Source organism: Argiope bruennichi, chromosome 3 (assembly GCF_947563725.1).
Source record: "Argiope bruennichi chromosome 3, qqArgBrue1.1, whole genome shotgun sequence".
NCBI classification, from domain to species: Eukaryota; Metazoa; Arthropoda; class Arachnida; order Araneae; family Araneidae; genus Argiope; species Argiope bruennichi.
The window spans coordinates 112,219,278-112,241,949 of NC_079153.1; the positions used below are offsets into that span (position 1 = coordinate 112,219,278).

Below are 22,672 nucleotides of genomic sequence, written 5' to 3' on the forward strand. Positions count from 1 at the left end.
AATATAATACAGTGAAAGGAAAATGATTCACAACGCAATTTCAAACAGTTTATAATGTAGATTTATATACATGTATTAAAACCTCTGCCTCCCTGCATGATAAATACTTGAACAAATAAAAACATTTTCTGTAGACTAGATGAAATCATTATTATCCACTAATATAAATCTAATATGTTGGCTCTCTATTTCCTAATTAGTAAAACAAAAGCAAAATTAGGGACATAATTAAATAACACTTTTTTTTTAAATTCATAATTTAGCCATATTGGAGTAGAATTTTACTGAAATTAAATCAAGAATTAACAAAAGACAGGGAAGCAAAGGGGAGTGAGTGGGGTAGCATGATGAACATTTATATTGGTAAATCATTATGATATTAAGTTTCCATTACATAAGATTAAAAATAAAAAATAAAAATAATAAACATAAAACTCATTAATTAAAGACCTGTAGAATAATAAAAAATTTTAATACTACTTTAAATAAATTTAAAAAGAGTTTTTAAAACCATATTAATTATTCTGAAAAGGATTTTCTTAAACTTTAATTTTTATCTTTTTTTTAATGTTTAATTTATAGTTCATTATTACAAATATTAAGGAATCTAAAATTTTCATCTTTAAATTCACCACCAGGTAACATCATTATATGGCCTAAAATTCATATAAATTAATCTATTAACTGACAGTTGAGTTTTGAAAGTATGATTTAAATTATTAAAATAAAATTCTACTACATTCAAAATACAATTCCAGAGCACAAGTGGTACTTACCGTCCAAGGAAACATGACCATAAAGTTTTATTCTGAGTAGCCAAATCTGAGTTTCTGTCAGAGAACATTCGAGCCAGAAGTTTAGTCACATCAAGGCGTTCTTTTTCCACACTGCTCTGAAAATTTTAAAGGGAAAAGAGGTAAAAGGTTAATCAAATTTTGGGCAGTTCATAACAGAATACAAAATTACTTTAAATTCATACTTTGCAAAATAACAAACATATAGAGAAAAGTATAGATATACAGAAATAAGGAAAAAGACAAATTATAATCAATAAATATGACCAATTATCATACAAATAAATAAAACATGAATATAATGTATGATATATAAATAGAAAATAATAGAAGACTAAAATAATTTGAAAATGCAAAATTTAATGAGTATTTTAATACTATTATGCAATTTGTTTAGCCTAAAAATATAAAAAGGTTTAAAATACAACAAATTCAGAATAAGCAGTAATATATGCAAAGAAATTCTATAACAATGTTCCAGTTTTATATTTTAATGTTATATAAGAATCGGTATATATAAAATAAAAACTTCTTATTACTGATTGTCAAATGGCAATGGCCAAATGTAACCAAATCACCATAAGAACATTTTAGACTGCTTCATTAAACATTTTTACAGCTGCACTTAATTCAATACTTTATATAGCAAGTTAATGGAGTTGCAAAATATTTTTTTAAAGTTCATGAGAGAATCTGCAATGACATGAAAAATTAGAGGAGAAAAGATGTAAAAGAAATCAGGAAAAATGCAAAAAGGCATCAGACGGAAAATTCTCTTGAGCACAAAAATGGATTTAACTGTGGCCAGATGGATAATACTACGACATGCCAACGGAATCTGATGCTCATCTTTTCCAGAACTATAGTCTCAAAATTCAAAAAATTATCTGTTTATTTATATTAATGTCATGGCCTCGCAATATTTTTATTTAGATTTTTTAAAATTCGATTTGAAACATACTCTAAAACAATGTTTTTATTTTATTTTATATTTATAAGCTTTTTTTATATGCATTAACTTCAGTTTCACTATAATGTCATTACGAAATTAAAACTCAATCATTAAAGCATTCTATAGCATTCTTCAGTAAATATTAAAAATTCAGATATCAAAAAAATAAAATTGCTTTCATTCAGCATTAATTCTGAAGAAAGATTCTTATTTCCTCTTTTATTTCAAAGTGTATGCACTTTTAAATTTGGATGTGCAGTTAATTTGCAGAAGATGGATTCAATTAAACTCCTGACTTTCAGTCAGATTAAATATAAATTTTTTTTAAATATTGCATTAAATATTAATCATTTAATAACCTAAACGTGAATAATTTTGGTGAACAGGCTGGTCAACAATAATGGATACTTATGAAACAAACTTAAAAGATTTTCATTAGACAAGTATGCAATAAATAATAGGCAATAGCAATACCAACAATTTAGCATACATGAACAGACAACTTCATGAAACATTTATGTTTCAAGTTAATATTTCAAATAAACTTCAGAACAATGATAAAATTACCTTTAATTTGAATTCCAGCTGAGGAAGTACAGCTACAAGCATACTGGGGCATATAGCATTTAATTCATAAATTAAATCATACAGTTTGTTCAGCAATATGCTGTCAACTTTTCCAAGAATCAAAGCATTGTTGAAAAACTAGAATAAATAATTATGAGGTGAAAATAATTTCTTTTTTTATATATCATAGACAGTTCAAGAACAAATAAAAAAAGAAAATGGTATAAAATACATACAGCATGAACATATGGTTCCAAAGTAGCATGTGTTCTTTTAATAATATCTCTGGCTAAATTGTAGGAATTTTTGTTTTGTGTCTGAAAGAAATATTAGTATAATTATAAAAGTTTTGTAAATCCTTTTCAGCAGAAAATACTAAATTTAAATAGTTCTAAATAGAAAAAAAATATTTATATATATATATATATAATTTTCTTAAAAATTGCTTTCCTAATATGTAATTATCAAAATTAAATTTAAACCTCTACGTAACTGAAATGAGAAAATATTTCTATACATACATGATTAGCTTTAAAACAATTATCTGGTATTTACTGATACAATTTTCAAAATTTTAATTTTTAATTCCAAGAATAAACATCTAAAACCACAATGCAGTTTATTTCCTTTTTAATAATATAAAAGATTTTTTCCTAAAGCCAATCTACAAAAGGCGCATAGAATAAAAATATTTCACCAATATGAAGTAAAAGTATATTTACAAATTTTTGAATTGTTTATTAATAAATTAAAATTTCATGCTAACTTTTTGAATATTAAAATTTTATGTTCCAAATATAATGCATGTACAGCTTTCAATTTATTTAATAAAATAAGAAAAAAAAAATCAACAAGCATTTTTCTATTATTATAGGAACATGATTTATAATTTTATAGTTCATTCCAAATATGACAAAACAGAATAGACAACAGGAATTAATTACGACAAATAATGTAGAAAGTCTTAGAAACATTTTTAAGTACTTTTCAGGTTGTTAAAATGCATTCAACAAAATTATTATTACATTAAAAACTATTGCTTTCTGTATAAAGTAAATTTTTGAGGTTAAATGATAAAAATTAAAATTCTAAAATCTAATAAGTCTTGTCAGAAAAATATCATTTAAAAGATCATGTATTATTAAAACATTTTTATATGTTTAAATCCATATTAAAAAATGCAAGAAACATACTAATGAACACAAATGAGAATTGCAGGCCTGAATTAAAATGGAAAATATGTCTTAAATAATGTGCTTGAACATTTCAAATGTATTAGTCTGTATAGAAAGAATGCAAATTTCATTTTTAATACCTTTTTTGGTTCAACTATTTGATCCAATATTATATCCAGCAATGGTTGTGTAATAGTATCTGCTTCAAGGAGTAAAGGACACATCATATCCAACATAAAATTTTTCACTTTGGCTGAATGATTATCACTAAAACAAAATATCATGTAATTAATAATACATTATGCCACATAAAAATATATAAATGTAAAACATCAAAAATACTAATTATTTAAAAATATTTTTAAAAGACTTTAATCAAACTAAAAATCATTACTATTATGATTTTTAATAGTATGGCTAATTATGAACATTCAGCATCGTCAATGAATTGAAAACAATTTAAAAAAAACTAAAATATAAATATTCAAAAACTCAAATTATCAATAGAAAAGAGTGAAATAGAATATAAAAGCATTTTATTTCTTTACATGAATTATTGTTCAGAAACAATCTACTGCCCTTTCTTTACATATTAAATGCTCCAACTTCTCTTTAACTGTGAATTATTATTTTCCAAGAATAGAAAATAGTAGTGCAGGCCTTTTAATAAAATAATAATAAATTTAATATATAAAATGTAATAAAACTTTTCTAATGAAATTCACCTTAAAATCTAAATATATCATATTTATAAAATGAAGCGTTTTTAAAAATTTCTTCTTGTATCAATTTCTCAAAACACAGATTTTAGAAGGGAAAAAAAAAAAACCTAAAGCAGTGGTCAGATGAAAAATAATAATAAACACAATGCTTACTTCACAATGTTGAAGATAAGTTTAAAAAGTTTACAAAATATCTGTTGATTTTCTTCTAATTCTATACAAATATTGAAAGTCTTCACCCATGCCAAGTTCTGAAAGAAGCAAAACTACATTATACACAAAAGATAAAGTAATAGGATTTTCAAATGCTGATTAAAGGAGACAAGAATGAAATGCAAATAAATTTTAGAAAATTCCTACATGTAAATTTGATGAAAAATTCAATGCATGAAACTTCATTTTGAAGCAAGGATAAATATATAACAATGCTTACAAAGAAGAATAAGCGATCATTTATCAATTCTTTTCTCAGGTCTTATCCATTTTTTCTTTAATAAATTAATCTGCATATATAGATTCTTAGCTTATTTAAAATCATTTCAACATCACCATATACACAATCATATGTAAGTATATATTTAATTGGTGGATATAAAACTTTTTCAAAAAATATTCTAAACTGCAAAACCAAAAATAAAAAAAATATATAGTTCACTTTAATTTAATCAAAAGCAGTAATATCGTTAGATCACAGTATTGAAATAGAAAACATTTTTTTATTTCTCTATAATTATTACGAGCAATATCTTTTCTATAACAGCTATATTTTCCTTACTCAATTAATAGATGGAGCAACAACTTAGTTATCATTCTATATCAGACATTAAAATTTTTAAATTGAATAAATATTTGGAGGGATTATTCATTTATTTATTTTATTTTTTGCAATAAAAATATCATTGCTATGATGGTGAGATAATATTCAGCAGGAAAAATTTATCTTCTTAACAATTTTAATCAATAAAATACTGAACATTTTAAAAAAGAACTAAAAGCTTTCAACCTGTATGCATCAGTTCCACTACATTTTGAATTTCTAATCAAATTTATAATGAATAACTTTTTGAAAAATTACAAGCTTACCTCCAGGAGATAAAAATAACGCTTGAAAATTGTATCTTTAGGATCTTCTAAACCTTGAAGTTGCTCGATAAAAAAATAAAAAATTGCCTGAAAAAATTATTAAATATATATCTAAAAATTTTCAAAAGATGTTTTTAAACTGACAATATTTAGCATCATTATTAGACATACAAACTTCAGATAAATGATATGCAGAACAGATAACATTACAACTGATAAAACAAACTGAAAATAAAATTTAGAAACATATTTAAATGTTGAATGAATTTGCACTTGAAAGTTTTCTGTATTCAATTAAAAAAATTTTCAGTTCTAAATAATTATTTGCCTTTATATTACAGCCTATTCTGTATCATAAACTGCTGAACACTGGCTACATTACATTTAAAATATAATATTCAAGGAAACATTCAACTGCAGTTTTTATGCTTTAAGTGAATTTTATTTAAAAATTCAAACTGAAAGATTTTTTTTTAAATATACAACTAGCAATAATTTAGCTTTTATATTAATGATTTATCAAGTTACATTTCCATGTTCTGTAATCTACACTGCCTATTTTATCATTTTAAAAATAAATCTACATTGCTACTAAATGATTACTAATTACAATGACCAGCTATTTATCAAACACATTATTAGCAATAATTTAACCATATCAACCAACTTTGATGAATTTCATCTTATTACACTGAATGAAAATGTTATTTTAAATTATAATTGTATCCTAAACATTCAGCTATCTGAAAGATTACCTATGTTTAGAAAATAGTGAAATAAATTTGTAATATCAGCCCATTTGTTGAAGCTGGACGCAATGTCATGGTTTTATTTTGTCATATCTCTTGAAATGGAGGTGGTCATTGTTGGCAGATATAGAAATTATTAGTTTTCATATAAAAATTAGTGAAAGCAGTATAGTGGTTATGGCTGGGTAAGAGAGGGGGATGTTGTATAAAGATTTTTATTTTTTCCATAAAGAATGTACAGTGAAGTGATAATGAAGAAATTTGAGATGTACAGTGATAAGAAGTTTGAGATTTTTTTTTTTTTTTTTCGAAAATGGGCAAAGCAAGTTGAGAGTAATGGCATATCTAGACATTATGAACCTTCAATTGAAATAAAAAATGAGGACCAGTGGCTATGGTTAGGAAAGCCAGTTTTTAGAATCTGTACATTATTTAAACTATATAAATATTTGTTTCCATTCAATCTAATTTATTTATTGTTTCATTGACAACAATAAATGAATTATGATAAGCATATTATTAGAACTGACACTGTCTTCAGTTCTAATAATTACCTATCAGATTCAGTGATTTGCTTAGTGTAGAAGGAATGCACAAAACTACTGAGAATTATACATAATTTTTAAAATATATGTAGTATAAATATTGTAGAATAATTTTGGTAAATGCATGACCAAAAGACAGACAAACAATGAATTAGCTACCACTTATTTCAACACGGGAGGCAGAATTTGTACACAGGGACAAAAGGCAAGTACAATGTTACAAAAAGTTTTCTCTTCAGTAATTTTACTAAGAGATTCTGATAGGGATATCTTTGACATGTCAATTTAGAAAAAAAATTTTTAGGTATCTTTGAAAGAATGCCATAGACATAAGGAATTTTTATCTCTTTGCTCAGACATAAAGAAGTGACAAATTCAATTATTTTTTTCAGAGCACATGTTAGAAATAATTAAATGAAATGGAATTTGGATCAGGAAGTAAGAGAAAATTTTAGAATAAAATAACATTAGTTAATTTAAGATAAAAAAATTGAGAAATTAAGTACAATTTGAATTAGATTAAGAAATATATATCCTATATATATATATACACATGTCATATGTGTGGAAAATATTTGTTGCTTGCAAATTCCTTACCTTCAACTGTTCAGGATCTTTATAAGGGGCATCAGGAGCAAAAACTCTAAATACATCAGCTATACAACAAGCAATTAGAAGCCTGACATCTTTACTAGGATGCTCTAAGAAACATTCAGAAACTAAATGCATAGCAAGTGGAATGTATGCAGAATTATCATCCTCCTGGCTCATATTCTGGAATGACTGAGCACATTCCTAAAAATTAAGAATTGCTTATTAATAAGAGAGCAAGATTGCAATCACTAAAATATCTGATAAATTTCTGTCCAATATTTGGATCTTGGGGAATAAATATTGAGATATAAAGACTTATGAAATCCTCTATAATTATAAGCATTATGTCAGGAAATAATACTGGATAAAAAACATTTGAATTTTAAATTGGACTTCCTTTTATTATAAAGCTTAATATTCAAATTTATTTATCTCTTTCAGGATTAAACAGAGTTTCAGAACAAAAACAGAGCCTTGAGATTTAATACGCCCACCAAGTCAAAATATGTTTACAAGTAGAAAAATTTTCAGATATCATGTTTTAATAAAGCCAGCTGATTTAATCTATTTTGTTTCCAAGAAATATTTTAAACAAAATAATAAACAGTTCCAATTTATTTTTGCAAGAAGCACATGACATAAAAACAAATTATAATAGTAAGACACAATCAACATTTTTTACAGATATATCTCTTTAAACATGGTTAGACATCAATCTATACAAAGTAAGAAATATATTAAAAATTAATTCAATATTTCCCAAACCTAATATGGATTCCAATTAAGAACAGATGTAAGCTTTTTACATTTTTATTGAAATATGCAGAGAATGTCATGCTCAAGAATACAATTTTGGATATGAAAATTTTTTGGTGAGATTTGGGATTAATAAAAAGCAGCAAATTGGTCGAGGTTACAGCAGTTGGAAAAAATACACCATTATGCGTCATATGACTTTATTTTATACGCAAAATTAAAGTTGATGCTTTCGGACTTTAATGAATTAATATAGTAGGGAAAAAAAAAAAAAAAACTGTTACTAAAGGTTACATAATTAACAATCATCAACATTATATATACTCTAAGTTTTCATGATATAACACTCTATATAAAATATACAGGTTAGCTAAATAATATATAGATATGTTATAACATTTTTGACAGTATAACATATAGACACAATGCATCAACTTGATTTGATAGCATAGAAATTATGCCTGGTGCTCTTAACAGTGACTGTGCATTAGAATCCCCAATAGCAAATAAATTGTTCATAAATGTTTTTTTTTTTTTTTTTTTTTTTTTTGAATATTAGATATGCAAAGTTACCAAAAAAAAAAAAAAATAACGGATTATAAAAATAAACCAATTTATATAATTTCTTTACCAAACTGGTTTTGACCAAATTTTTTAATTTTTAATTATCAAATAATCATATATAGCCCCATCAACTGCTCAAATACAGTCAATTTTAAGCAGTATTTTGCCCAGGTAACAAATATATTATAACTAAATCTTATATATTATTATGTATATATGAATGTTTTTTTTTGGGGGGGGGGGCATCATACCCCAGGCTTGATTTCAATTATAAAATTTTCTCAAATTTAAAAAATGAAAAATTTTATATTACCTTCAACCTTCTCACTAAGTCATCAGTGCTAAGGTCATTATTAATTTCCTTAACACCAGTAGGATAAACAATTTTAGGTGTTGCCTTCAATGATGCTTTTGGCATTTTTGAATTTTTCTAAAATGAGATAAAAATAGAAAGAAATAAAAATTAATGATTTTGAATAAACAGCAAATGAGTAACTATCTAATTAGTCAAATTTAATATAAAATTTATAAATCAATAGCATGCAATTTACTGTTAAATAGATTCACAAAATTATTCAATTTTCTTCATTTCATGTTAGTGATTTTAGTAGTAGTATATATATATCTAAATTAAAGAAAAAGAATTCCGCCATTTAGAAATATAATAAAGATTCAGATTTACATATAACATACAATTTAGACAACAATTTAAGCATTTGATAACAAATATCTATATTGACATTGCTGTTTATTAAATCTTTACACATGCATTAATGAAATAAGATAATACTATTCAAGATCATGACTTAAATTTACAATAACATTAGCAGGACAAGTTTAAAAACCTAACAAATTTTAGAAGTAACACACTTTATTAAATCTTAACAATAAATGTTAACACTAATCAAATAACAGCAATAATCAAGCTGAGTGACAATATCTAACAAAATAGTACTAAAAATAGTTAAAGGAAAAGATATTTTACCTCTGCAAGAGTAGGTTTAATACATAATGGTAAATTTAATTGTTTTCAGTTAGTATAATTTTTCAAGAAAAGTAACATTTTTAAATACAATAAAAATTAGAAATGGTACAAGTAAAAGTATATGAAACAGCATGTTTTGATATTACAGTAAAATTTACAAAATAATAATAATAATATTAAATAAATAAAATACATGATGCTAATCATCTTGCTGGGATAATAGCAAAAAAAAAAGGCAAAATTTTATACAATCTTGCCGAGTAAGAAGCAGCCACAACAGTTATGTGATGAACCTTTTCAATATACAAAAGGTAAATGAATTGAAGATCAGAATGGTATACATGGCATCAGATTATCCAATTCTGATGAACAGGTTGAGCACAAATTATTTTTCCGATTACAAAAAGTTAACATTAAATATATTTGTCTTTTGTATGAAAGAGCAAATACTACATCATTAGAAAAATTACAGATATTACAACAAATACTTCGTTCGATTTTCTACAGCCCAACATGAATTAATATAAAAAATAAAGTTTCATATACTATATTTTTGCAACGAAAAAAAAACTACAAAAAGCAACATCTGATATGAAAATAGAGTCTAAAAATACATGTCACAATACTTAACATAAGAAAGTGATACTTATTACTAAAAAAAGTAGCAGTTTTCAAAAAGTTGGATTCTTGACAAAAACTTCCTAAATCTAAGCATTAAATGCCTTAATGCTGAATGTCAATGTTAAAAAATGTAATGTTAGTATTCACAATAGCAATTGAAACTTATTTTTAAGATAATTGCCATAAGATTTCAACGAATTTGTAACTATTATAAAGAATGCCTCACTGATATTATTATTATTATATATATATATATATATATATATACACACACACACACACACACACACAGATACTAATTCCGTATATTTAAAAAATGCTAAAGATTTATTAGTCAAAAATTTTTTTTTTAATTTTGGAATCGCAGTGTTAAAAGTCAAATTCAGCTGCAGGTAAGAATTATTTAATTTGTAAAAACTTTTGTCATAATACTTGTCCTTTTTTTTATTTATTATGTTAAATATGTTAAAAGAATTTATAATTAGTAATCAGAAAATACAAAATACCAAAACAATCAGCATAATTATAAAGAAGATGAATTTGCTTTATATATCTATTATTATTAGGTTTAAACATTATGAAGTTTAAATTTCATTTTTTCTTGATGTTCATAAATTATATTGAAAGTTTTTCAATAGTCATATCTTCCAAGACAGAGGACTGAAAAATGATTTTATTGCTAAATATTAACAGCTGCTTAGTCTAAACTTCTAAACTCCATTGATGCATTATATATATATAGCTTTAATCCTTGTGAAATTAGAAGAGAAAATGGTGAAAGAAGAAAAATTCCTCATATTTCCAAACAGAAATGATCTTCATCGTAAAATTTGCAGGTTTTTTTTTTTTTTTTTTTTTTTTTTTTTAACTTAATAAATAATTTCAAATGAAAACAAGAAGATAGGCAGAAAAATACATTTATTCAAAACTACGAAGAAAAAGGCCTAGTATTGAAGCCTTGTTTTCAATTTTCTCAAGAATTGATAATAAATTTGTTTATAATAGCAAATAAATAAATGAATGAATGATTAAAATAATTTTATATGTACTAATAGTACGTCTTTATAATATAACTATCAAAAAATAATTATTTTATTAACTACTATATAATAATTATAATTATTTTAAGTTCTAAGGTAAAACAACCAGATTGATTTTTTTTTATGCAGTTTTCTTAAATAAACTTTAAAGCATTTCTATAAGACATATATGGGCAATTTTTTTAATATGAAATTTGCTTCAACTCATTACAATTGATTATTTTAAACCTTTCTTGGATTTTTTTCATGGAATTAATGCACTTTTCAAAAGAATCATAACATATTCCAATCTCATCACAATCATTTCTATCATTACTGTTATATATATATATATATATTACATTTTTTCAATTATATATAAAAAAGAAAAAATTTTATAATTTTTTTAAAATATAATTTCCAAATAAAATAAACAATACCAAATGAAAACAATGATAAAACAGAATTTAGAGCCTGAAACAAGACATGAATGAATCAAATTGGATGACTGAAATAAAAAATACAATAATAATAGAGTTTAAAATTATACATTTATGTAAAGTCGGATTAAATGGTACACATAGCAAAAATAATTCTTCATAAAATTATCCCAACATAATTAATCAGGTTAATCAAAGTATCTCTAAAAAAAGGACCAATATTCCAAAAAAAAAAAAAAAAATCGAATCTTGCATATTTCTTTACATGTATGAAGATAAAAAATATGTATGAAATTATCAAAAAATTTTATATGTATGAAGATTTTAAGATTTAACCATAAGTATAAGCATAAGCACTTTATACTACCATTAACTCTCAAAGAAATGTGTTATACCTAATACTTGTCACAAAATGCAAAGACAACACATTGGAGTTAAGAGATATCTGATTAATGAAAATTTAAATAGTTAAATTATAACTAAGTACACACCAACCCAAACTAAAATTAGGAGACATGGGTAGAAAAAATGACCAATTAAAAATTTAAGTTAAAAGTTTAAAAAGTTAAGTTTAAAAATTTAAAATACTTTAAATTTTTATATAAGTCAAAAACTTAAATATTTCAACATTTATATAAATGCTTTAAAATTTAGTTTTAAAATTCAATCAAATATAGGGAGTACAAAAATTCCAACAAAATAATGGTTCAGCATTTAAAAATTTAAAAAATTGGCATTTTTGACTAGGACTCATCATTTTTAATTAAAAGTCTTAATTAAAAGTTCTTATGCATTTCAGACTAGAACAAATACTGTTAAAAAATAAGCAAACAAACAAATAACAGATGGTTTGTCTACGATAATATTTGAACACCATAACTCAATAGCGTCTACAGATCCAAGCCCATATGTATAAACATGATTCATATTAATAAATGTGTGCTATCATATTAATTTGCAATTTTTGTTAAATATTCGAAAGGAATAGCTATCTGCACGTGGTGTAATTTGAACGTATACCCCAAAAAACGAAAGTCAACAAATGAATTACCTCGCAAATTCAAAAGATATTTCCTGCCAAATACCTGAAAAGCTGTATTTGTTTTTAACTTAAATTTTAAAATTATAAGAGATCAACAGTCCATCTTACAAATGATTCTTTTCTTACATAAAATGACGGCAAAGTATATTGCAAGTTAAAAAACATAAATCTATCGACACTTACCTTCAATCCTCGTAACTAAATCAACAAAAATACACTATTTCTTGTTGAAATAATAATCCTGTCCCATATGCCTTTATAAAACAAACAAATTATAGAATTGCACATAATACATATGCAATTAAATGTTAAGTCGATAATTAAAACTTAGTGACGCTTTTCTTGCTGTCAAATCATGGAAGTTGACACAGCTATTAATTTCTGAATAAGCTGAAACGAAACAGTTCGTATGTAAAGAATATTTTTAACAGAAACATTCGTATAAAAATGTTGTAGACAGTAAAATAATTAATATTTTTCAATCAATACTTTTCATCAGAGCACTTATGCTCTTCATCAAACAATAAACATGAGCGATTTTAAGCAGTGTTGCCAAAAAACTGAACCAATTTTATAGTTGTTTCTTTTCGACCACCATTTTTTTCTTTTTTGTTATTGTTGCTGTTATCAGTACACTAACTTTTTTTTTTTTTAATTCTCTGAAATTTTGCGCTTTGTAAAGGATTTGAAGATATTATATTATAGATATATTAAAAATATATTATGTTAAAAATAGAATATTAAAAAGTATTGTGAGTTTATAGTTTAATTTTCATACCAATTAACATATCTCATAAGTTGCTAAAATATAAGTCTACAAAAATGAATCATTTATTGGCATAAATTTTGTAATGCTTTTCGTCTAACTCGTTGGCAATAATTTCAGCATTCTCCATTTCTTTCGAACCATTCAACCACTTCCTTAAACAAGCTTTTCTGAGAGACTGATCTTTATCCTCCTTCAACGAGAATGAAACTTAGAGTTGGATATTTCATCTATTCTCTGAACTGAAGAATTGTCTAGGAGGCCAAAGCTTACACATTAATGAGAGGCTTCAAAATCATAATCAGACTTATTTCTTATCTCTAGAACGGGAGGGTCGGAAATCAGATCCGCCGATATGACAAATGCCGAAACTTCAAGTATATTATGTTAAAAAAATAACCTTATTGTGCATTACTTTGGATGGATAATAAATCCAAATTGGTCTTTGCTTTTGCCTTTTTAATTTAATTGTATACGTAATATAGAGAAAGTATAATAATCGTCAAGAAATTCCAATAAGAGATTTTGATGAATTCCCATGTTTAGACCTCCCTAAGTAGGTAAAACGCATTTTTGGAAAATGTCCTTCTGTCTGTGATAAAGCTAACTCAAAAACGATTTGAGTTAGATGATTAAATTTGGTATATTTTTTCAGATCAAATTTGCAGATTTTTATCAAGTTTTTAGTAAAAAATATATTTAGAGGAAGTCCATCTGCCCGACTGTTCGAAAAATAATTTAACACGATAATTACAAAACAAAAAGAACTAAATAGATAAAATTAGATATGCAGATTTAACGTCTACAGTTTAGACACCTGTCAAATTTTGAGCCAAATCCAACAGCCCGTTGACTGTCTGTCGGTCTGCACTTATGGAAATAAGTAAACGCGGTTATTCTAAAACAAAGTGGCTTAAATGTATCGAATTTGGTAAGATAATTTGTGACTACAAGTGCAGTTTTGTACCCAATTTAGTTTAAATATGTTAAGAAAAATGTGTCTAAAACGCAAATTTGATTTTTGGATATTATTAACGCATGCCAGAGCTAAATCATCAAATAACTTGCCAAGGAAGACACGATAGAATCAGTAAAAATGTAAATTCAACCCAAAAATTGATATTTCATAACTATTGTACACCAACGCCATATAAGACATTCTCTGCAATGACAAGCTTATTATAGAGAATATGTAAGAAAGTTTTGGGGAGACCATTTCAGATAGTTTTTACTGCCTATCGAATCTTAGGGGGAAAAAATAGCCCTAGTGTATTTTGAGAAAAAAAAAGGGAATTTACAAATTTTCCCCGAGTTTACCTTTCATGGAAAATGCCCTTCATGGTCGCAGAACAATTTTGCAACTGAAGCGAGGTACTTTAAACAGGATTAAAAACCTAACCTGGATGTACAACCAGTGATACGAAGAACCTTTTAACTAACTTTTCTGTTAATAGGCCATTTTATGCATTCATAATTTTGAAGACTGATTAGTACATACTTTATGTGCTATGTATGTTATCTACATTTTTCATATTGATTCCAATGGAAGAATCCAAATTGAATTATAAAATCTAGAGGTCAGAAAATTTGATCTTGAAGTGATCTTGAATCCCCACGCTTTAATTTTACCCGAATCCAAAATAATCTTCTGTGGGTCAAAGTTTTCCGTCTCCCTATTATCAAAAAATGCCTATTAATATCGAAATGATATCTTCACGATATTTTACAACATTCAGAATACTGAACAACAGCATGAAAATATTTGATAATAAGTTATGCAAACAGGACTGTGAGTGAAAAAACTCAAAACCGCACAGAAGTAAAAACTTCCTCTTAGAACTTACTTAGACATAGAACTTCCTGCTAAAATATAGAATCTTACAATTTTTTTTACTTAATCAATAGCATAAAAATTTATTTGTCCTTCATTGTGCATGTGAATACAACAACTGAAAAGCCCAGAGTTAGATAGCTAAAATTTGGTTTCTGTTTTTTTCATCAAAACAGTAGTGTACCAAATATGAGATCATATCCATTTTACGCATCAAATGTTTGTATGGTAAATTTATTCTTGAGTATGTAAGCACGTTATTTCAAGACTGGAACAAGCTATATGCATAAAGTATTAGTATATACCAAATTAGTAAAATAATGATTTAATATAAACAAATAGAATAAGAGAAAGACAAAGAGATGATGAATCCGGTCTGAAGACTTTCTCAAGGGTCACCTTCAGGCAGGAATTCAAAAAAGGGATTTTTTCTGTGAAGGGTCTGACTTTCGACTAAAAATATTAATCCCTTGTGACCCGAAAATTCCCTGAAATTGTGACCTTAACGATAAAAAGGCAAAGGCAATTTCTGATGGAAAATTGCCTTTGACATGACAGCGATTTATTTCTGTCTTTGCATATTTTCTAAATGGGATGTACATTACAGTGTCCAAGCATTCAACTTTTGAACGTTATTCTTGACAAATACATTAATTTAGTTTTTATTTATTAAAGTTTCTAAAGCAAATTATGGGAGCATATCTGACACTTAATTTTGTTATGACACTTAGTTTTCCCTCTCGTCTACATACAGGATCTTTCATACTACCGTCTTTAATTTTTTTTTTTTCATTTGCCTTCATCTTATAATTATCAAGCATTTCTAGTAATACAAATACACCGGACCAAATTTTGCTACTTTTCATTATATCACGGATTCTCCCATCAGAAATCGAGAAGAAATCTATTATTAAACCAGAAGAAACTTCCTGAGAAATCTATTATCTATATATCGACCACTTTTACAGATTGATAAAGACTAAATCACGAACAAATATAAAAGAACTGTGCACATTTTTATAAACATACATGATTGCAGCAATATATAAATGCAAAAATTATTACTTTAAAATTTGATTAATCTGATCTTAAAATGGTTATGACAAGATCTAAGCTGCCGATTCAAAAGAATTAAAAATGAAATAGAAAAATTTCGAAACAATCTAAGAGTTGAATATTGTGAATATAAAAGCATCGTGCATTACACAAACTTGTTACACGCAACATGCATTGTTTATAACACGTATCTATATTTAATGAAACTAATACTTTAAAATTTCTAGAATTTTTAAACCTTTAAAGATGTTTATCATTTAAATGTAATTCGCTAGATTAAACACTTATCAAGTCTGCCCCCCCCAGATAAAATTCCATTTTCAGAAACAGAAAGAGGAAGCAAAAACGTTCATAATCTAGTATGAAGGAAGGGGAAAAAAAACTAACGAATTAAACAAAAAATAGTACAACAGAGAAAAGATTAAATCAGTGGCTGTAATTGTCAACTCTTTGGCTTTAAAAAATGTTAGTATTCCCGTAACTGAGTTCACTTTAATAAAAACTCCACCATTTAATTGACAGTAATTCTTCCTCTATTGAATCATAAATACCATGTACGTGATTTTTGTTCCAAAATAATTAAATTTTCGCAACTGTTTTCGCAATATATATTTTGATGAAAGTTACTGCATGAAGTGTATCTTTTAATTGCTTTTTTTTTATATCTGTGTTGGAAATAAATCCTAAGAATTTTTCAATATTTTTTTTTGGTTGTTATTCAATGTGTTTTAAAAAAATTTCCACTGGGAGAATTCAAATCGTCCTTATTTACTATAGAAAGTTTTAAATAAGAATTCATAAATGTTTTCTTTTATTTAAAATATCAAATTAATAAGAAAATGGCAAGTCACAAAATTAAAATGATCGTTTCATTATTTATTTATTATTTTTATTATAAATTACTATGTTAGTTTATAACAACAACAATAATAATAATTTGTTATTATTACGTTAATTTTTTTTTTTTTTTTTTTTTTTGAATTTACGCATATAGAAAACTATAGAATGAATTCTCCGTGAATCATTCAAAAATGGTAGTGAAGGATTATTTATGATAGCTGAGAAAAGTATTTTTAATTTTTAATCCTTTGAGTCCGGATTTTTTAAGATCATTTTTTCTACAATCGCATAGAAAACGAAGATACTAGACAAATCTGTTCAATTTCTTTCAGCCTCAGGGATTAATGGCCAAATACATCCTCCCCACCACCACTAAAAAACTACTTTCAATTAGAATTATTTCAATTAATTTAAAAATGTTAGTGGGATGTATATGCCCCATTAGTAGCCAAAGGGTTAAAAATTGCATTTGTTTGTCTCTACACTTTAAAAATGTTCGCATATTTTGAAACCGGTATCTTTAAAAATTCAGCAAAAAGAAAATATCTTCAGAATAAAATGCTTTAATGGAAATGGACGACAGGAAACGAAAATACACGGAAATCTCTGTAGTTCGTCAACGAATTCTGAGACGATCACATTTCGACGACTCCATCTCATCCATGAGTGCATTTCCGGTATTCCCTTTGACCTTGGATTTCGCCTATTAGATACTAGTAAATGTAAACATCTCCTCCTTTCATCTTTCCTTCACCCCTATTTTGAAGAATTAAACCTATCCTAACGCATGCGCAAAAACGCGGAAGGTTTTACAATCCGTTGCTGACTGCACAAAACAATGTCATCCCCTCCACCTAAGGTCAGCGGAGAGGTCAATGTCACACCCTTTCGGCGGTGCAGGGACATTGATATTTCTTGCAAAGGAGGGCTCTCCCCCCCTTTTCATTATTTTATGTTAGCCGAGAATTGTTGACTTGTGAGTCAGTTAGCCAATGAAAAAAAGAAGGAGGGGGGAAATGGATCTCACGAATTTGCAAACAAATTTGAAATAAATAAATTCGGAGAGAAATATTAGGATTTTTACAGGAAATTCATTTTAATTCTAATGCACTCGAGTACACAAATTTTGCATATCAAATAAATAAAACACAGTTGTACATTTGCCCCCCCCCAAAAAAAATGATTTAAATCGTCAAGCCGTATTTGCTTCAATTAATAACATTCAAATAATATGATTTTGCTAATCATATTGAAATTTATTTGGAACAAACGGTTTTTGATATTTCGAGGTGTTTTATTTTCTCATTATTTTATAATTTTTTTTATATCGTAGAAATTTCTCGAATATCATTAATTTTGAAGTTTTGCCGTTTATATTATCAAAAAAAATCGAATAAAACATGAAGATAAGGATAACAACTTTATTAATTTGATATATAATATTACGTAAATAAAATAAGCATAAGGATGAATTTAAAAGCTCAAATAAGTTTAGTTCACGTTACTTTCTAATCAATGCAAATTCCGTACAAGAGGGCCTCACAATAATTTACCACCTGTGGCCTCAAGTTGTGAAAACAATACTATAAGCACAAAAAGAATAAAACAGTAGTAACAAATTAGTAATGAGAGACAAAAGTAAATAAACAAATGATACACCAGGTTTTATTTTCTGAAATAAATAATGTAAGATGAGAAATTTTTTTGATTATCAAAAATTTTTACTGTGAGATTCCAACGCATCTCTATGTTTTAAATCAATCCGTGTTTTCAAAACAATTTTTAGAATTATGTTTCTATTTCTTTTCCTATGCACTCATTGTTTCAACAGCGTCTGCATGGTCTATGAGTTCGATCATTTAAAAACGAAAGGAATTACAGAAACAAAATTTGATATATTTTAATACGAAATTCACAGATTAATATCAGATTATCAAAATCCGCGAATGGAAGCATGTCTGTCTTTTCAACAGTATGCATGTGATCACTACAACTCAAAAATACAATGTATTCAATGAAAGAAATGTGGAATAGGATTTTAAGACCAGCTCTGTATTAAATTTTAGATAAAATCTGTCGAGTTTTTAACACTATCTGTTTATTCAGGAGATAACTCAAAAATATACCAAGCTCTATACTTTACAAAAGCAGAGTGTGCTAAAGTTTTGTGCCGACTGGCCAATAGAAAGGACGGCAGAATCTTTACTAGATTCTTTTCTTTTTATGGCAAAGTAAAATATGAAAAATACTGTACTAGAAAAGCGTAAGAGAAAGTCGATGAGAGAATACTCCCTCCAATTTCTATTGAAAGTACATCGCTATATTCGAGTTGAGTCATTAAATGGTTCCTGTGCACGGGTCAGTGTGTAGGGGAGAGGCAGAACAAGCGGATATGAGGAAAAGATTATTCGCTATGCTGCTTCAAGATATGGATGAATTATAAAGGCCTTCAATATTCAGCAGTTGCAGTATCAAAGAGAACGAATGAGATTTATTAATTAATATTTTAATCTTTTTCCGCCGACAACTTCAAGTATACGTATGCTGAATGTGAAATAAGATAAACATATGAAGTGCTTGTGGTAAGAATAGAAATGGCATATATATTTAAAATCTTTTAACGAAATATTTCAAAATTAGACGGGACTCCGAATTATTTTTATTTGTTATAACTAAAAATTCTTATGAGAATATTTTCGCGGCCCTTTGTCAGGCCAGGAAACAAAAGAGATTTGAATAATGATAGAAACAAATAACAAAAACTTGTTCACTTTTTGCAGACTAGAGTTTCCTACACCTTGATCGTGATCGGTTACCGATTATTGACTAAGCAGTTAGCTAGGTTTAATATGTACGGTGCAGGAAGATTGATTTGAAAAATAATCTAATAATCATATAACACTAAAAAAGGCAAATTTTATGAATTATAAAATATTAGGATAATAGTAACACTTAATGAAGTATAACTGGTCAAGTTCCCACTTTTCTCAATACGTTTAGATAGTTATTATAGTATTTATAAAAACCGATCGTCTGTTTAAGTAATATTGTCCAGAAACTTGGATATCACGCAATTATGTGCGATAATATATAAAATATGCACATATATAATATGGTCCTGATATCTGTAACTGCATCTATCATGTTTTTCATCCTGTGCTTGTGTGAATTTAAGCATATTTAGATCATTCTTGTTCCGATCTTAACTTCGTGAGCTGCATTAACTTTAAGTCCCGTTGTGCGCTGATTTTCGAATAAAATTTATTTACTTTTTTTTAAAAAAAAATTGAGTTAAACATTTTCAAAAATTTTTCAAATTAAACACTTGATCTATTGAAACAATTCAATAAAAGAAAGGCCCCATAATATGAATTGCCTAAAACTTCAAAATGCCTGCATCTGCCAGTTTTAAGGCCAAACGATATTCCCTTAAAAATATTGAAATTGCGAAAACTCTCACAAAGATTTTTTTTCTTTACTGTGTAAACAATATTCAATAGCAATGATGATTTCCCTGTTGATTTTCTTACGTATTTCCACAGTATCGTATTTTTTGTTTAGATTAATTTATATTAAAGAAAATGGAGTATACATTTTGTATCATTTTTCTTTGACCAACTGAGACAAAAATTTGATATAAATCCCAAATTTCGGTATCAAGACCATGTAATCAATTTTATTTTACTTTTTGTGCTGTATTTTTGATGGGATTCGTTTCTTTTCAAGATATATATATATATATATATATATATATATATATATATATATATATATATATATATATATATATATATATATATATATATATATATATATATATATATATATATATTTGCAATTTTGTGGTGAAAATGCAGAAAATTCATGTATCAAGAGCTTGGTGAGTTTTGAATTATCATTTCGCATCCAACAAATAAGCTAGCTTAAAGACATCCAACTCTTTGAAAGGTTTGATTCAAAATTCGATAGATATTTGCAATCATATTATATTTATAAAATAATATGCTAAATTTTCACCATTTAGATCATTGCAGTTTTAAATTATTGAGTTTGCACCCATGCGGACGGACATAATGCGAAATATGATACACATATAATTTTGATTTAAAGATACAAAATTTCATTTGGCCTAGTTAGTTTAGTTTTTGTATCGAGTTCACAGACAGGCAATATAATTCAAGAATGTTTCACGACTTCACATTTCACTGAAGCAGGAAGATTCATCAAGGTTTTATAGTAGTCAAATCTCAGACGATAGTTTATCTTTTTTCTTTAAATATTCGAGAAAAATAATAATTAAGGCTTTATCTCGATTTAAAGATTTTTCTAAACAGATACTCTAATTTGAATTATCAATTGGTTTTCATTAATGCTTTATGGTTTCATTGGTTTTAATTGGTTTTCATTTATGCTTTAATTTGTTAGTTATTTTCCAAGTTAGTTAGCACGACAAGTTTCTGATTGAAACGGAATCGTGACATTTTTTTTTCTTTTTTATTTGAAAAAGAATCGCAAGATAAAAAAAATAAATTAAGAAAACATCTAAATTTGTCTTAAGTATGATCTCACAGATTAATATTAGGGGTTAAAAACTTTCTTTCCTTATTTTTTTTTCTAGCTTCTTCAATTTTACCAACAAAAAAAAAACTTTAAGCGGGATTACAAGCAGTAAAGTGCATTGGGATGTAATGAAATGTGTAACTAGGGTTGGGGAGATGGGCATGTACTCTGGTTGGCATTACTAGGGTGTGCAAAATTGATGAATAAGTTAAGTAATTTTTTTTTATTAAGCTCTTTTTCTACATTTCCTGAAATTTATCCAAATAAATTCAGTATACAGAGTTATTAATGCTTTTAGAATAATATCATTATGCATAAAATCTTCAGAAAACAAGAAAAATTAACAACATTTTCTGTAAAACACAGTTGAAAATAAATTTTACAAATTAACTTGCAGTTCCCATAATTCTTAAGACCATTCGTGATTATTAACGTAGGTAATTATAATTATTAATTATATTTGTTTCATTTGTATATTGCTACAAAAGTTAATTATGTATGTTCCGTTATAATGATATCTATTATTATTATCAATTTTTTTCTTTAAAAGGTTTTTGCAATTCTGCTTATTTTAAGACTTGAAGAATGAGTAACTATATATTTATGTTATTTATTTATGAAATATAACTAGGTTAAATATGAAATTTCTAATCACCTAATGAATGCAATTATTTAAATAAGTTTTAAGTTTTGCGTAATTTTAATACTAAAAAAATGGTATTCATATATAATATCTTTTTTTTTCGCCAAAAAATTATTTTTTAGATGTTTTTTGGCTTATGAAATTACCAAAGGCGGATCAAAGACTAAGTGAACAGTAGGATTAGCCAAAAGAAGAGTTTTGTACTTCTCATTTATTACCATAAACTAATCAATTATGTCGAAACTTCATTGATTTTATTCTCGTTTCATATGCAAACTGCACCACAGGCTTTGATATTCTTGTCATGAACATTAGGTAGTATTGATAAATACATTACATGAGGGTGCGATTTTCCACGTTGTGAACTT

General features: G+C 26.4%; 1 protein-coding gene across 1 annotated transcript in view; it reads right to left on the bottom strand.

Moving 5' to 3' along the window:
- The window catches only part of LOC129963513 (sister chromatid cohesion protein PDS5 homolog B-like), a 33,578-nt gene extending 20,419 nt beyond the window's left edge, over positions 1–13,159 (bottom strand). The window contains exons 1-9 of the mRNA XM_056077940.1: positions 12,792–13,159; positions 8,815–8,931; positions 7,185–7,382; positions 5,294–5,380; positions 4,364–4,461; positions 3,629–3,755; positions 2,550–2,630; positions 2,314–2,451; positions 777–892 (exon numbers count right to left, since the gene is read on the bottom strand). Of these exons, the coding sequence (XP_055933915.1) occupies positions 777–892; positions 2,314–2,451; positions 2,550–2,630; positions 3,629–3,755; positions 4,364–4,461; positions 5,294–5,380; positions 7,185–7,382; positions 8,815–8,919 (950 nt within the window). The 5' untranslated portion in view covers positions 8,920–8,931; positions 12,792–13,159. The remainder of the gene's footprint in view (positions 1–776; positions 893–2,313; positions 2,452–2,549; positions 2,631–3,628; positions 3,756–4,363; positions 4,462–5,293; positions 5,381–7,184; positions 7,383–8,814; positions 8,932–12,791) is intronic.
- Between the last annotated feature and the right edge of the window lie 9,513 nt (positions 13,160–22,672).